The 18320-nt window shown below is 39.6% G+C and overlaps 1 protein-coding gene across 4 annotated transcripts in view; it reads right to left on the reverse strand.

The window, feature by feature from the left end:
* The window catches only part of ULK2 (unc-51 like autophagy activating kinase 2), a 112514-nt gene that overhangs the window by 31360 nt on the left and 62834 nt on the right, over positions 1-18320 (reverse strand). For all 4 annotated transcript variants that reach the window (XM_045824094.1, XM_045824093.1, XM_045824092.1 and 1 more), the window contains 6 exons: positions 15951-16088; positions 13734-13879; positions 9523-9603; positions 7238-7524; positions 6211-6398; positions 3726-3829 (listed from right to left, as the gene is read on the reverse strand). In XM_045824094.1, the coding sequence (XP_045680050.1) occupies positions 3726-3829; positions 6211-6398; positions 7238-7524; positions 9523-9603; positions 13734-13879; positions 15951-16088 (944 nt within the window). The remainder of the gene's footprint in view (positions 1-3725; positions 3830-6210; positions 6399-7237; positions 7525-9522; positions 9604-13733; positions 13880-15950; positions 16089-18320) is intronic.

Here is an 18320-nt window from a genome sequence, read left to right on the forward strand (position 1 = left end):
ACATTATAATTACCTTAGCCAAAATTAAAGATAAGGAGAGAATCCTAGAAGCAGCAAGAGATAAGGAGACAGTCACCTACAAAGGAGTTCCCATCAGACTGTCAGCTGATTTCTCAAAAGAGACCTTGCAGGAAAGAAGGATCTGGAAAGAAGCATTCCAAGTCATGAAAAGCAAGGACCTACATCCAAGATTGCTCTATCCTTCATTTAGAATGGAAGGGTAGATAAAGTGCTTCTCAGATAAGGTCAAGTTAAAGGAGTTCAGAATCACCACGTCCTTATTCTATGAAATATTAAAGGGACTTATCTAAGAAAAAGAAGATAACAAACATATATAGTAAAATGACAGCAAACTCACAATTATTAACAAGCACACCTAAAATAAAAACAAAAAGAAACTAAGCAAACAACTAGAACAGGAAGAGAACCACAGAAATGGAGATCACATGGAGGGTTAGCAACTGGGGAATCGGGGGAAGAGAGAGGGGGGAAAAGGTACAGAGAATAAGTAGCATAGATGGTAGGCAGAAAATAGACAGGGGGAGGGCAAGAATAGTATGGGAAATGTAGAAGCTAAACAACTTATGACTCATGGACATAAACTAAAGGGGGGAATGTGGGTAGGAGGGGGTGTGCAGGGTGGAGGGGAGTGAAGGGGGAAAATGGGACAACTGCAATAGCATAATCAATAAAATATATTTAAAAAAACAGTTCCATTTAAAACAGCATCAAACAATAAAATAATTAGGAATAAATTTAACAGAAGTGTGAAACTCCTATTCTGAATAGTACAAAAAACACACTGATGAAGTAAATTAAAGAAGACCTAAGTAAATGGAAAGAAATCCCATGTTCATACATCAAGACTTAAAATTGTTAAGATGGCAACATTTCCTATATTGATGTACAAATTTAATGAAATCCCTATCAAAATTCTATCTAGTTTTTGGAAACTGGCAAGATAATGCTAAAATTCATGGCTCAGAATAACAAAACAATCATGAAAAAGAACAAAGGTGGAGGCCTCACATTTCCTGGTTTCAAAACTTACTGTAAAAAATAAAGTTAAAATTAAAAGTACTTACTGTAAGGCTACAGAAATCAAGGCAGTATGGAACCAGCATACATATAGACATACAGATCAATGAAATACGATTAAAAATCCAAGCTAGAAAAAACAATTCAATGAAGGAAAGAATAGTCTCTACAATAAAATGTGCTGGGAGACCTGAATATCCACATGCAAACAAATGCAGCTGGATCTATATAACACCTTATCCACAGAATTAAGTCAAATGGATCAAAGACCTAAATGTAAGAGCTAAGCTACAAACCTCTTAGAAGACAGTACAGAGTCAGGCAAAGTTCAAATGTTATTTAAGAAGGGGCATCTAGGGAAACTCAAAGACAACAGGGAGACAAAAACAAGACATTAGAGGAGAGTTTAGCCTCTGATACTTACAGCTACAGTAAACACTAAACAGCCTAACTCCTAGTCCAATTAACAAAAAACTTCACACTATTCACCTTAATTCCTTTTGTCCAATGTATCATGTCTGGCTTTCAGCAAAAAATTAAAAGACAAGCCAAAGGTAAAAGCAGTTTGAAGAGGCAGAGCAAGTGTCAGAACCAGACTCAGATACAGTGCAAACATTGCAAATATCAGAACAAAATTTTAAAATAACTACAACGAATATGCTAAGGTCTCCAATGGAAAAACTAAACAACATGTAAGAACAGATGGGTAACATTAGCAGAGAAATGGGAACTCTAAGAAAGAATAAAAAGGAAATGCAATATATCAAAAAATCACTTAAACAGATGAAAAATGCATTTGATGAGCATATCAAACTGGACATGTCTGAGGAAGGAATCAGTGAGTTCAAAGACATGTCAACAGGAACTTGCAAACTGAAAAGCAAAAAGAAAAAAAAAAGAGAACCAAAACCCACAGACTATCCAAGAATATGGGATAACTGAAAGCAGTAACACACACACAGTGGGAATTTCAGAAGAAGAGAAGAAAAAGAAACAGCAGAAATATTTGAAGTACAAATGACTGAGAATTTTTTCAAAATTAATGACAGAACCAAACCACAGCTCCAGGAAGCTCACAACACCAAGCATGATGAATACAAAAAAATCTGTATCATATTCAAACTGCAGAAAATCAAAGACAAAGAAAAAAAACCTTGGAATAAACCAAAGAAAAAGAAAACACCTCACCTACAGAGGAACATGAGTAAGAAATATACCAGACTTCCCTTCAGAACCATGCAAGTAAGACTCAAGTGGAGTGCAACAATAGGTCCTACAATATTCCCTTGTAGAAGGGAATCCTGTTCAATCAGACACTTGCTAGTATAGATACTACCTCCTTTGGATGCTCACAGGAAAGTCAATTAAAAATTATACTGTGTTACAAGAAACCTCTCACAAGTTTCTGTGTCACAGTTCCTCAGGTCACAACAGATCTTGGCCCAAGAGGAAACCAATTCTCAGAAATTTTTTGCACTCCCAAAATGTACTAGTTCTATACATTTGGTATGCATAATGATGTGTAAAATAGTAAAAACTTTGAGATATTAAACTGACTGGGGAGTTGAGCCACTACTGTATGTTTACCCATTTCTTACTCCTATGCAAGATCTTAATAAACAATTATGACTTTTAAAAATATAGAAAAAACAATAGGTTACAATAGTGATTCTGAAATTTGAATGTACTGAATAATCATGTGACAAGTCCCAGAAAATGTGATTAAACAAGTCTGAGTTAGGGTCTGGAATCTGTCCTTTGTATTTTCTGACAAGCAGTTGAGTAATCTAGATGTGGATCCATAGACATAATAGTCCCAGGAACAACTATGAAAAGGCTAGGGATCTCAGTGACCTATGATTCTTTACAGGATCGATTTGCTGTGTAAGAAATGCTCAAGAGTACACATGTGTTTAGCCTAACTTTAGCCAGTATTATCCTACTGATTAAAACAACCTTGGTCAGAATTCCTTCTAATGCACAGGCTGTTGATCATCAAAACACTGAATGAGCCCCTATCTTGATGGGCTATTGAGGGCTATCTAGATGGGCTATCTTGATGGGCTATTTACAGAAGATAACGGACAGGGACAGCATGAAAAAATCTGGATCACTAAGTGCATGCTCAATCGACAGAAGTAGTTAAGTTAAATAATTACCCCATCCACAGATACCCATGTACTAACCCCTGGAACCTTAAAAGAGGCAATGTTACACGGCAAAATAAAATTAAAGTTGCAGATAGAACCAGAATTCCGAATCAAATGACCTTAAGATACAGAGATAATCCTGGGTTACCAGTGAGCCCGTGTACTCATGAGGGTGCTTGAGAGGCAGAACAGGGAGGCAGGTCAGAATCTAGACTGGCCACTGCTGGCTTTCAAGGTAGGAGGGGACACGAGCCAAGGAAAGAGGGCAGTCTGGAAGCTGGAAGAGCAAGGAAACCCACTCTCCCCTAGAGTCTCCAGAAGGACTGCAACACAGCTGATACCTTGATTTTAGTCCAGGGAGACCCATATTTCAAACTTTTGACCTCCAGAGCTGTTAAGATAATACATTTTGTTGTTCTAAGCCACCAAGCCTGTGGCAATTTATTACAGTAGCAATAGGAAATTAATGCATAAGGTAACAAATTACCTGCCCCGTCCACCCCCCCCCCCCACCACAAAACAACTAGATTTTCTTACCTGTATCCATTGGTCGTTCTGCATTTAAACTGTCTGTGCTGCCCTGATATCCACCTAGAGGTGTCTTTACTTGTTGATCAGATAATTTCCCAGTACTGACAGATCTAAAAAGAAGAGTGATATTAATAATGAAAAAGTATACTTAAAAAAACTCCAGACCTTTAAATAATAAGGATTTGAGCCAAGCCATAAAAGGGTTAGTGGGAAGTCAAAGAACAAGACAAAAAAAAGATACCAAACAATTCAAGGTAGAGATAAACTTCATTAACCCAAATAAAAGACAGAAATAGAATATTCAGGAAATTCAGAGCTCTGTATTTATAGTTAAAGAAAGCATCTATGGAGGACTTCCGGCCAAGATGGAGGCGTGGGTAGACACAGTGTGCCTCCTCGCACAACCAAAACTAAGGACAACAAAAATTTAGAAACACAAAAGCAACCAGAACAGAGAAAAATGAACTGTACAGAAGTCTGACAACCATTCACCCAGACCTGTAAGGAGGCGCGGAGTCAGAGGCCTATAGAGAGGGGTCGAGGGGCCCCGGGAGGAAAAAGTGGTGGCTGGCAGACGTGGGTGCAAAGGGTGCAGGCAGCAGTTGGCTGACCCCAGGCGCAGGGGCAGCTGACAGACCTGGTGGCAGACCCTGGGAGCGGGAGGCAATGAGCAGACCCAGTGAGATGCGCAAGGCAGCTGGCTGTCCCCAGTCACACATTCGAGCGCAGATAAACTAGGCGAAAACAGGCAACGACACAGACCGTGCAACCCAGGGCCTCAGCGCCAAGAAATAAAACCTAAAAACACCGATTGAAAACACCTGTGGGGCTGAGGCTGGAAGAATCTCCCAGCCTCACAGGAGAGCTCCTTGGGGAGACCCACAGGGTTCTAGAAAGTACACAAGCCCACCCGCCCGGGAGCCAGCACCAGAAGGGCCCAATCTGCTGGTGGGAAGCGGCAGAGGAGACTGAAGTCCAATGGAGGAGATGCCATTGTTCCCTCTCAGACCCTGCCCCCACATACAACATCACAACCCAGCGACTGGGGTGCCCTGCCCTGGTGAACACCTAAGACTCCGCCCCCTCATACGTATCAGGCTCGACAGACCAAAGGGAGGAGGGGGGAAGATGGCTCAAACAGAACTGAAAGCTCCGCAGTCTTTACTTTTAAGCAGCCGAGATAGCCAACCTATCAGATGCACAGTTCAAAGCACTGGCAATCAGGATGCTCACAGAACTGGTTGAATTTGGTTGCAAATTAGATGAAAAAATGAAGCCTATGCTAAGTGAAATGAAGAAAAATGCAGAGGGGACCAGTAGTGATGAGAAGAAAACTGGGACTCAAATCAGTGGAGTGGACCAGAAGGAAGAAAGAAACAACCAAACAGAAAAGAATGAAGAAATAAGAATTCCAAAAAACTGAGGAGAGGCTTAGGAACCTCCAGGACATCTTGAAACGTTCCAAGGTCCGAATTATAGGGGTATCAGAAGGGGAAGAGGAAGAGCAACAACTGGAAAACTTATTTGAACAAATAATAAAGGAGAACTTCCCCAATCCGGTGAATGAAATAGACTCCCAGGAAGTCCAGAAAGCTCAAAGAGTCCCAAAGAACTTGGATCCAAGGAGGAACACACCAAGGCACATCATAATTACATTGGCCAAGGTAAAAATGAAGGAGAATTCTAGAAGCAGCAAGAGATAAGGGGACAGTCCTACAAAGGAGTTCCCATCAGACTATCAGCTGATTTCTCAAAAGAGACCTTGCAGGAAATAAGGGGCTGGAAAGAAGTATTCCAAGTCATGAAAGGCAAGGACCTACATCCAAGATTGCTCTCTCCAGCTAAGCTTTCATTTAGAATGGAAGGGCAGATAAAGTGCTTCTCAGATAAGGCCAAGTTAAAGGAGTTCATCATCACCAAGTCCTTATTTTATGAAATGTTAAAGGGACTTATCTAAGAAAAAGAAGATAAAAAATATGAACAGTAAAAAAAAAGACATCAAACTCACAGTTATTAACAACCACACCTAAAACAAAAGCAAACTAAGCAAACAACTAGAACAGGAACAGAACCACAGAAATGGAGATCACATGGAGGGTTAGCAACAGGGGAGTGGGGGGGGAGGAGAGGGGGAAAAGGTACAGAGAATAAGTAGCATAGATGGTAGGTAGAAATAGAAAGGGGAGGGCAAGAAAAGTATGGGAAATATAGAAGCTAAACAACTTATGACTCATGGACATGAACTAAAGGTGGGGAATGTGGGTGGGAGGAGGTGTGCAGGGTGGAGGGGAGTGAAGGGGGAAAATGAGACAACTGTAATAGCATAATCAATAAAATATATTTAAAAAAGCATCTACGGTTTTCAGACATTATAAATGTACACAGTTCATATCCAGCTACTAAACTAATTTAATCTGTTGCTTTTATAATAGAAATAAACATACAATTACAGTTTTCATGTTGAACACTGGAAGGAAATGGGGTCTTTTACCTGCCAAACACAGCCTTGCTCTGCTGCTCAGCCTTCTGCCTCTCACTTCCTTGTGCTAAGAGACAATGAGAGCATTCTCGTGGGTCACTCCCATCTTTAGACTGTCCTTCAGGAGGCCCGTGACGAGGAGCCAGGGCTAGCAGGTTGGAAGATGCTTGTGTTTTAGGGATTTTGAAAGGAGCTATGGTCTAGAGAAACACAGGTAAGCTAGTTATTAGGAGGTATAGTGCTCAGTCTTGCCAGGCTGTGTGGCCCAGCAGTCAGGAGGAAACTCTGGAGTCCGTCAGACCTGGATTTAAATACTGGCTCTTCTACTTACAGCCTCTACAACTGTGGACAGTTCAGTGGAATAATGTCTATAAAGCATTCAGCAAGTACACAGAGCCTACATGTGCCTGGCACACAGCAAGTGCTCATTAAACTGTAGCTCTTCGCTTCATGAATCCTTTCCATAAAGTACTTACTATACTGGTTCATGACCTACTATAGAGAGTTCAGCTAAGCTACTCCATGGTATTGCACCTCCACATCCATTCTGCTTGGCCAAGTTGGCTATAGGGACCTTAATCTGACCCCAGCCCACTTGCAAGCACACAACCTAGATGGCAGTCCACAGCATCACAGCAAATGTAAGCTCCTAAGGTGATTCCCCGCCTCCCAGGATCTTCCCCGTCCACCCATTAGATCAGACCCCATGGAGCTTACCAGAACCCTGCCCTTTTGGTTTGAAATGACTGATCCAGTCTTAGCCAGGAACCCCACAACACTCCACCCATGAAGACCATGTGCACAGGTCTAGGTGCTGTCTCTCCCTGTCTGAGCCCTGTCTGCACTTCCCTGGACGCCCTCCTCCTGTCTCAGGGTGTGCAGGGTTTTTCTTTCAGGACCTGTGAGGAACAAACCTCTATTTCAATTTCTCTCATGGTCTGTCATGGAACCTTAGACCTCTATCTGGGACTCTGTGCTTCACTTTGCCAATGTTAATTTAACCAAGTCGTAACACTTGCAAAGGGTTTAATAAACACACCTTAGTAGGAGAGCCAATGATTGTTGGTAAAGGGGTTTTAAAGAACCAGTCGGACCCCCGTGGAGAGGACCCAGTGTGTTTGGTGGGAGAAGTCCCAAGGCTGCCAGGCCGGCCAGGCTGAGGTGAGCCACTGTGTGTGGCCCCCATGTGGGCTGGGCACACAGGGTCTGAGTGCTGCTTCCTCAGCTTCTGCTTGTTCTGGTGGGTGTCAGTGAGGATGGGAGCGCTTGGCAGCCTGGCCCCCAGTAGGAAGGACTGCGGTGACTGCGCCTGCAGCCCTGAAGAACCTGCCAAAGACATGGGTGCAGCGTTTACCCAAAGTGAAGAAGTATAGGGCAAAAACGTAAGAATTAAGAAGACAGTTCCTCAAATCAGAATTCCAATGTATGTCTTATTTTTCATGTGATATTCTAAAAGTGTTTACTTGGCAGGACACTATTTTTTGGCATCCTTTATAAAACAGTGACACTGTCATTGGAATTCTCAGGAGATCATAGATGTTTTTACCAGCAGCTAGCAAATAACTCAAATTAATGTAAGGTCTAATCAAACCCAACAAAAACTATATAGTAAATGGTTAAAGTTAATAAAAACAACAAAACCTACAATAAACAAGATGATCTGTCCATTTATATAAACACATACTTAAGTATATCAATGTATTATTCCCTTTTCTCACATTGCAACTAAAATAAACTTTTCAAACTAACCCAGAAAAAACCCTTATTTTTAAAAAATGTATAAAGTATAAGAAAGACAATTAGAAAGTACACCTTTCCTGAATTTTGTTTAAATATAACAAGCTGATGGATAATTTGTTGTCAATTTCATTAATGAAATTCATTTAAAAACATAAAGTATCCGAATTCTCTACAAAGAAAATACTTGTCCACAGATATTCTTGACCCTTCAGGGGATATGATATGAAGGGCGTGGGAGACAGTCTTATACGCTGCACACTTGGCAACAATAGGGGAACTGACCCACACAAACTTGTTGTCAACTTAAGGTTCACTAAGCCTTGAGCTCCAGTTACACATACATTCTTTGGCACTTCCTGCAAGCCAAACTACCACCAAGAACATTAAGAACATACAAATCTTGTTAGTGATCTATAACCATAATCTTTACAAAAACGAACACCAATAGGAATTTTTCCTACTACTGGCTACTCTTGGTTTAATCTCATCCTAAATTTGATATTCAAATCTTTCAGAACAGGGTTTGGCCAAACCCACCCACAGACACACACATATATGCATGCATATATGTGTATATTCATATACACACAAATATTGAAAATTATTGGCAAAATGCTATGTCTGGAGAAAGCTAAGTTTTATACTCTCCTGAGTAACACAGAATTCCTTTAACTGACCAACTCCTCAAATACGCATACAATAAGTTTTGACTTTTAAAAGTATAATTTAGCCCTGGCTGGTGTGGCTCAATGGATTGAGCACCAGCCTGCAGACCAAAGGGTGGAAAGTTTGATTCCCGGTCAGGAACACATGCCTGGGCTGCAGGCCAGGTCACAGTTAGGGGCACACCAGAGGCAACCACACGCTGATGTTTCTCTCCCTCTCTTTCTCCCTCCGTTCTTCTTTCTCTTAAAAATAAATAAAATCTTTTTAAAAAGTATAATTTACACATACCTTGGGAGGCATATGTTATATAATAAAGCAAATAAATGTTTCTTTTTTATTTGATGCTAACTGGTAGCTCTTAACAAGAATATTATTAATCGGCCCTGGCTGGTATGGCTCATTTGGTTGGAGCATAGTCCCATAAACCAAAAGGTCACAGGTTCCATTCCTGGTGAGGGCACATGCCTAGGTTGCAGGTTTGGTCACCAGTCGGGGAGCTTATAAAGAGGCAACCTATCAATGTTTCCTTCTCACATCAATGTTGCCCTCTCTCTCTCTCCCCATCCACCTCTCTTAAAATCAATAAGCATGTCCTCAAGTAAGGATAAAAAAAAACCAGTATTAATCCAAGTAACAGATTTTCATCCCCTTGAATGATTTTCATGATCTGTGTGACAATGACCAAAATCTAGTTAAGGTACTTAATTCCTAGGATTTATTTTCATAACAGAATCATATACCCAAAAAGAGATATTCTACTGCCTGACTGCTAAAACATAATGAACAAGATTCTAAAAAACAGGACAGGTGAGAAAATACTTCATACCAATTCTATTCTTTTAATAAGACCAGAAAAATATAACTCAAATCCACCTGTAACAGGCTTAAAATTATGACTGTACCAAATACACTTCCTACCTGATGAGTTTCGGCTCCTGGATTCATGACCCTGAGGATATCCACAGCAGCACTGGCTGAAGTGCTCAGGAATGGTACCAACTGTAAAGAGGGAAATGGGAAGAGGGGAATGATTCAAAGCCAGTAAAGAACAAAAACAGGCAACACATGCACAAATTGCACAGTATGATATAGTTTACAAATTTAATTAGCAAAGATTTAGTCTGCTAACACAGACTAAGTAATCACTGTACTGGGTACTGGGTACACAAAGATAAAAAAAAGTACCTATGATCTGCCTTAAAACAAGATCAGTAGGAAAGAGAGTCATGTAAACAAATCAATGCCTGTAACATACAAAGAGTTTGTACACACTGTGTGGGGCTTGTGGAGCTGACCAGCAGAACAGCTACTGTCCCTCTGAGCTACCATGTTCCTACTGCAGCATGCTCCTCAGGACTGTACCCAGTCACTAACTGCATGTGGTCGAGGCACTAATTCAGGCCTATTCAAGCAGGTCAGGAAATGTGAACAACTTAGTGCTCAGGACACTCCTTCAGCCTGGCTGAAATCTTCTTAGAATTCGCTATAGTCAGGACTCCTCTTTCCTTCCTCTCACCCTTATGGAGGTCACATCTGCATGGTGGACTGAATGGCTCCCTGTCAACTCCTGCTTCCTCCCCTTTGTCCATCACTGATTTCCCCAATCTCTCTTTCACACATGTCTGCACCTACCTTCTTTGTATGTAGCTCTAAGAACACAAACCAACAAAAAAGGAAAATTGGGGAAGACTTAAGGCAGTTTAAGTAGACAAGAGACATGTAAGATTTGTCCAGAAAAAGTCCAACCATTGTTAATATAATGAGAATGGCCCTGGCTGGTGTGGCTCAGTGGACTGAGTACTGCCAGCCAGCAAACGAAGCAATCGAAGGGTCGCCAGTTCGATTCCCAGTCAGGGCACATGCCTGGGTTGCAAGGCAGATCCCCCGTTGGGGGCGTGCAACAGGCAACCACACATTGATGTTTCTCTCTCTCTGACCCTCTGTCTAAAAGTAAATAAGTAAATCATTAAAAATATATATAATGAGAATGGTTTATATGACACGGATGCTACCTGGCAGCCACAGAAAGTGGATTGGAATGCACATGTGTGAACAATGACGACTTTACTATAACAGTCAGTGAAGGCAGTAGATGCCACTGAGTGAGCATGGGTCACATTCAAAATGACTGAGCAAGTAGAACAACAAATCTGCATCAAATTTTGTGTTAACTTGAACATTCCTCCACAGAAACTATTTATATGAGTCAGAAGGCTGCAGCAATGGGAAGCTGGTGACTGACAGCTTCATCATGCCAGCCTGAGAACTAAAAAGTCTCTGGTTCTATTCTCAATCAGGGCATATGCCTGGGTTGTGGGTTGGGTCTCCAGTTGGGGACATGTGAGAGACCACTAATCGATGTTTCGCTCGCACATCGATGTTTCCCTTCCTTTCTCCTTCCCTTCCCCTTCCCTCCAAAAATAATTAAAAATAAAATCTAAATAAAAAGAACAATTACAGGGAAACAACAGTAGAGTGGATTACGCTGAGAACCACATAATGTTTTGGAACATAAGGAAGCAAAAAACAACCAAGCAGAACAACAAGAAGAAGAGAATCTAAAAAGCATGAGGATAGCGTAAGCAGCCTCTGGGACAACTTCAAGTGTTCCAACATTTGCATCATAGAGGTGCCAGAAGGAGAAGAGAAAGGGCAAGAATCAGAAATCTATTGGAAAAAATAATGAAAGGAAACTTCCCTAATTTGGTGAAGGAAATAGACATGCAAGTCCAGGAAGAACAGAGAGTCCCAAACAAGATGGATACAAAGAGGCCCACTCCAAGACACATCATAATTAAAATGCCAAAGGTTAAAGATAAATTGAGAATCTTCAAAGATGCAAGAGAAAAGCAGTTACTACAGTGGAGTTCCTATGAGACTGTCAGCTGAGTCCTGGATTGTGTGGCTCAGGGGACTGAGTGCTGGCCTACGAACCAAAAGATTACCAATTAGATTCCTGGGTCAGGGGACATGCCTGGGTTGCAGGCCAGGTCCCCAGTTGGGGGCATGCAAGAGGCAACAAATCGATGTATCTCTCGCATACCAATGTTTCTCTCCCTCTCTTTCTCCCTTCCTTTCCCTCTCTCTAAAAATAAATAAAATAGCTCTGGCTGGTGTAGCTTAATGGATTGAATGCAGGCTACAAACCAAAGGGTCACTGCTTCAATTTCCAGTCAGGGCACATGCCTGGGTTGTGGGCCAGGACCCCAGTAGGGGGTGCGCAAGAGGCAACCACACACTGATATTTCTCTCCCTCTCTTTCTCCTTCCCTTCCCCTCTGCCTAAAAATAAATAAATGAAATCTTAAAAAAATAAAAATAAAATCTTTAAAAAAGAAAGACTGTCAGCTGATTTCTCAAAAGAAACTTTGTAGACTAGAAAGGATTGGCAAGAAATAAGCAAAGTCATAAAAAGCAGGGATCTATAGCTAAAATTACTCTACCCAGCCAAGCTATAATTTAGAATTAAAAAGCAGGTAATGAGCTTTCCAGATACAAAAAGGAGTTCATCATCACCAAAACATTATTACATGAATTATTAAAGGGACCTATTTAAGAAAAAGATCAAAACTATGAACAATAAAATGGCAATAAATACACATCTATCAATCTAAAAAACAAACTAAGCAAAAAAGAACAGAAACATAATCATGGATGTGAAGAGCATTTTGACGGTTGCCAGATGGGAGAAGGGTTTGGAGGAATGGGTCTGAAGAGATGAGGAAATTAAGAAGTTTAAATAGGTAGTTACAGAAGAGCCATGGGAATATAAAGTACAGTATAGGAAATGGAGTAGCCAAAGAAAATACTCATGACCAATACACATGAACAAGGGTGTGGGGATTGCCTGAGGGAGCAGGGAGTATGGTGTAGAGGGAGGCAAAGGGGGAAAAATCAGGACAACTGTAATAGCATAATCAATAAAATATAATTTAAAATAAAAAAATAATGAACCCAAATCTGAAATAAAAAATAAAAAGAGCTTCAAGACCATCTGGAACAGGTGATGTTCCAATACTAACTTAAAAAAAATAAACGTTATCATTGTGGTTTTTTTGTTTTGTTTTGTTTTGAAATCAGGGCTTCTGAACACTGCTTCAATCCTTCTTGCTCTACCTCCTCCCAAGATTTCTTTCTGTTCCCTGTGAGTCCTACAGCAGCAGTTCTGGCATATTGTAAATACAGTGGTCCTTCAGATCTCATCATTAATTCACTCCAGAACTTATGACGAGTGACAAACCTGACCAGTACCGAATGTAATGAGTGATGAAGCATTTTCTTTTGCAGGGCAGTGTTGTAACTCATACACGTTAGAGCAAGTGCAGTGAATCCTGAGCAAACACTGAGTGCTGAAACATTTTCTTTTCATCAAAATGCAGCGAGTACAGGGTTTAGCAAATTCTAAAGCCGACAAGTTACCAAGGTGTGCCTATGTGTGTATCTTTTTTTTTTTTTTTTCAATTTTGAGATCTGCCAGCACTGGGCCCTCTCAGTACTACCTTTCCTTCCCTACCTTATCAATGCTGTTTCTCACAAGTTCTGCTATCTTGGGTGCTCTGGCCTCTCTCCTATGTATTCTGAAGTTGAAGCATTTTCTTTTTCTCTTAGTTCACTAAAACTCTCCTTTGAGGTGTGTGTTTATGTTTGGTTGGGTTTTTGTTGTTTTGCTGTTTGCTTCTACTTTGTTTTAGCATTGTTGTTGTTGCTGTGCACGGTTTCCAGGAGAGGTGGGAACCTGTAACGAAGCTGTCATCCTTTTCCTCTTGGGGCTCTCCGACCATGGATAGATGCAGCACAGTGCTGCTATGTACACTATTGTCTTTTCAACCTCATAAATCTGAGTGTTATGTACTTAGGGTTTCTGACTTTGTATTTAGAGCCCAAACCCAATGGAGATACTTTTTATCCATAAGATCCTTTTGTATTATTATATTTCCAACAGACATCCTAGCAGATTAACACAGAGATTCTCAAGCGTGATCAGGAAGCAGGTATACTTGGAGGAGTGGGACATGGATTGAAATCAGCTGAGACTCACCGCCATTGTGAGCCAATGTTCCCAAAGAGAGTGTCATGTCAGATTTATCATAGTGAAAAAGGATGAAAACAATTGCTTTAAACTCTCCTTACCCAAAGGGGAAGGTGAATAAGGCCTGGAAGACCCAGTAGAGAGTCTTCGTCCGACTGTTTGCACTGTGTCTGCTGGCGCTGGGGAGCAGGATCCCACACGGAAAAAGCCCATTGGGCTGGTGTTAGACCTCCGTACCATTGCAGATCTGAAAAGAAAAATATAATGACTTCCTCTCTCATAGGTTCTATGGCTATTTCTGTATTTTCTCCTGAAACTTCCTAGAAATATGCCATGGAGTAGATATTTAAAAAAACATGTAACCCATGTGGTGATTGCAATGTGTGTGTGGGGGGGGGGCCTGCTGGGGTGGAGATAGAAGAGGGTCCAAGAGGATAAATGGTAATGGAAAAAAATACAATAAAAAACAATGTTAAAAAGGTAATACAGTTATATGCAACAAACATATAATTACATTTAGTGGTCTCCCTCTTACCCTTGCATCCTGTCTAATTCTCAACACTTCCGTAATCCTACTCAAAAGGTTACCACTGTTTTTGGTTTCTGATGTGCTTCTAGAGTTCTGTAATTCAAACACAAACTAAAAACTGAATATACAGCTGACCCCTGAACAACACAGATTTGAACTACACAGATCCACTTACATACAGATTTTTTTCAGTAAATACTGTAAATGTATTTTCTCAACAATATTTTCTTCTCTCTAGCTTACTTTATCACAAGAATACAGTAAATAATACATAAAACATACAAAATATGTGCTAATCGACTGTTTATATTATTGGTAAGATTTCTGGTCAACAGCAGGCTATTGGTAGTTAAGTTTTTGGGAAGTTGAATTTTTGACTACACAAGGGGTTGGTGCCCCTAAACCCTACACTGTTCCAAGGTGTGCTACATAATCATATTTTCATCTTGTTTTAACAAAGGTAATGTTATATAGAACAGCCATTTTCAATTTTGGGAGTCTTAGGTCCACATTACATTTAAATTGCTGAAGATCCCAGGAAGGTTTTGTTCATGCAGTTTGTGTCTATTGAAAACTGAGAATTTTTTGTAATTATCAGTTCATTAAAAGTATGCTTATTACATGTAACATAATTATGAAAAATAATTATATCTTCCAAAACAAAATAAATTAGTGAGAAGCATGGTATTATTGTATATTTTTGCAAATCTCTAATGCCTGGCAATAGGTGACAAGTGGATGCTCATAACCATTTCTACACAAAATCTATTACACCACATGAAGTACATGAAGGAAACCAGACTTACACAAATACTTAATTAGAAAGGGGAGGGATAGTTTGGTAGTCTTTTCAGATACTTTTCTTTGATACTAGATCAAAACTCAGCAAGTGGCCATTTCTAAAAGATTAGTCATGGTATGGAACCACCTCAGGGAAATTACGTACTCTGTTACATTAAATTCCATTCTTTGGCAAAGTATCTTGTCCTTGGAATAAATCTTTCATCCATGCATGAGTACTTTTAAACATGGTCATTTAGAAAATATTGGTTGACTGAGTTATGCAGATAATCCAAATGTTGACACATTATACGACATCAAAAAGTCACATTCATATCAAAATATCATCACCAGTCTTAACAGAAATGGCTGTCAATAGGTAACAGAAGCTGTAAAGTTCACAGTAGTGAATGGAAGTTTTCCAAAATTCTAATTTTTACCCAAGAGCTGATATTAATGTAACTTGTTTTCTTCTCCTTTTCTTTAAAAAAAACATTTATTTTTAGAGAGAGGGGAATAAAGGGAGGGAGAGACATCAATCAGCTGCCTCTTACCTGTGCCTTGACCAGGGACCAGCCCACCCAGGCATGTGCCTCAACCGGGAGTGGAACCGGAGGCCTTTTGGTTTGCAGGACAATGCCCAACCCACTAAGCCATACCAGTCTGGGCTATGTCACTTGTTTTCTCTGAAGTGACAGACTTAGTTGTCTTTGACAAAATGGCTGCCAACTACTCATAATCAGTTTTGTTCTTTCAAGTAAAAATGGTGTTCCATGAAAAAAGTGACTCCTTGGGCTTGCAACTAAAACAATCTTACAAGTGCTTTTCCTTAAAACAACTACTCCAATGTACAACAAAAGTGATTTATGCCAAGATTTACTGAAGATTTTCAAAGAAAACCAGTAATTTTTACTGCTGCTTTTAATTCCTTGGCACTGCAAGTGTATGATGGTAAAGAACAAAAATTTTAATAGAAAAAAAATTAGAAAGTTTTAAAATACCAGCTTACCTGGGAGAACCATGTGGATTTGTGCCAGAGCAGGCAGTAGACGTAAGATTCTGCTCTATGCGCTGATAATTCTTTATCTGAGTAGGAACTGGAATTGGTGCTGTTTCACTGTGAGGTGACACAGTAGGCGGACACTGCCTGCAACCACAATTTGTTGAAAAAGAAAGAAATTCAAATGAGACCATTTTTCTTTCATTTGACCCATTGGTGACACAGAAAATTTTAAAGGATGCCAAATGATCACTTCTATATGTAATCAGAAAAACGACCATATTACAAAAAATATATAAAGCAAAAAAAAATCTCATTTTCATTTAAAGAACTTTCCTGGCATTCATATACATATTGAGGACTAGGAATTTTAACAAGAACTGGAAAAACATTCCTCTACAACAAGAAAAGTAGGTAGGCAAAACTCAGTTTCATCTAGTCACATTCTGCTATTAATTATTATGTGAGAGAAAAACAGAATTTCTAGGGAAAAAGGCAGGGTAAATGAACAGGAAATTCAGAAGCAAGGATAACCAGACTATTTCCAAAAGTTATGAACGCAATACGCACCAAGGAACCCTGACTTTTATGAAGACAGAAAGTACACTGTGTAACTCTCAAAGCATGGAACTGATTTGAGCTCCAAATTTTTAAGTGTTAGTGTTTGATTTCTTAATAGCCTCTTCCCTTGATTTTCATAAATTCAGAAACAGTATGTCCTTAGATGACTTTCAATTAATTTACAACATACCTTGAAACATCAAGAATAAAACAAGGCCTTAACAAAGATGACTTATTTCATTATTCTGCCCTGTATAGTTCTAAAAAAGTCACAGGAATCTCCCACTTTCTCCCAATTACATTACAGATATAAACAGATTATATAGCTATCTAAACAAAACTATGATTATCCATTACTGTGTCACTATAGAACTTTTTAAACCATTAGAGTTCTTTATATTTAAATCAAAAGAAAATTTCATCTGTAGTCGAGATGTTAGTTGCTTTCCCAATAGCCACTCATCCATTCTCCCTTACTATCAGAACTCAAATTTTATGGAAGGTAGTAATTTGCCCAGTTAAATTATGACATATCCCAGACTTCCTTATAATACTGAGTAGTCAGAGGTCTTTCTTGGTCAATAAGATATAAGGCCAAGGTGTCCAACCTTTTGGCATTTCTGGGCCACAATGGAAGAAGTGTTGTCTTGGGCTGCACATTAAATACACAAACACTAAAGAAAACTGACCAAAAAAAAAGGTTTTAAGTAAATTTACAATTTTGTGTTGGGCTGTATTCATAGCCATCCTGGGCTGCACACGGCCCAAGGGTTGGACACTAAGGCTAAGTCTTTTATCCATTTTTCCTCCTACCCGAAACGTGAACATGTTTGATGAAGCTTCAGCAGCTATCTTGGAACCATGAAGAAAAGGCCAAAAAAATTAGAGAAAACTTCCTTGAGCCACAGAAAAGGCAACAACTATTTATCTTGACTTCTCTTCATGTACGGAAACAAAAGCTTTAGTGTTCAACGACACTATAGTCAGGACCCTGCTGTTTATAGTCAAGTGGAATTCCTGACTGATACACCATTCAAAATAGTTCTCACTATTTTTCACAACTTAATTCTATTATCTTTTAAATACAATGATTTATTTGTTTTTTAATATCTATACATCTGATTGTAAAGTTTACCTATAAACTAAAAGCGAAACAAAACACTTCTGCTTCTCAAAACTAAACAGCTTTACAAGACTTTACTAAACAACTCTGGAGTCTGCAACCCAGTGCGCATACAGGCTGACTGCCCGAGTTGCTCAAGAACAGAATAACCAACACAGTCATCAAGTAGCAGCAGGTGAATGAACAAATGCCATCTTTCTACTGTCTCAGCTTAGTAAATACATAATCAGCTAGTAAAGCATGTACATCTCAAAATTTTTATTTATTTTTAAATATTTTTATTGAATTTATTGGGGTGACATTGGTTAATGAAATTATATCAGTTTCAAGTGTGCAGTTCAATAATATATCATCTGTATATTATATTGTATGTTCATCACCCAAAGTCAGGTCTCCTTCTGGCACCATTTAACTCCTCTTTACCCTGTTCTAAATGTTCCCACCATACTGTTGTCTGCGTCTATGAGGATTTGTTTTTTCTTCTGTTTAATCCCATCACCCTTTTCACCCAGCCCTCAATCCCCAACCCCCACCCCTCTGACAGCTGCCAGTCTATTGTATCTATTAGCCTGTTTCTATTTTGTTCATTAGATTCCACCTCTAAGTGAGACCATATGATATTTGTCTTTCACTGGCTAGCTTATTTCACTTAGCACAATACTCTCCAAGTCCATCCATGCTGTTGGAAAATATAA

Source organism: Phyllostomus hastatus, unplaced genomic scaffold (genome assembly GCF_019186645.2).
Source record: "Phyllostomus hastatus isolate PE091 unplaced genomic scaffold, TTU_PhHast_1.1 phas_scaffold_55, whole genome shotgun sequence".
NCBI lineage: Eukaryota > Metazoa > Chordata > Mammalia > Chiroptera > Phyllostomidae > Phyllostomus > Phyllostomus hastatus.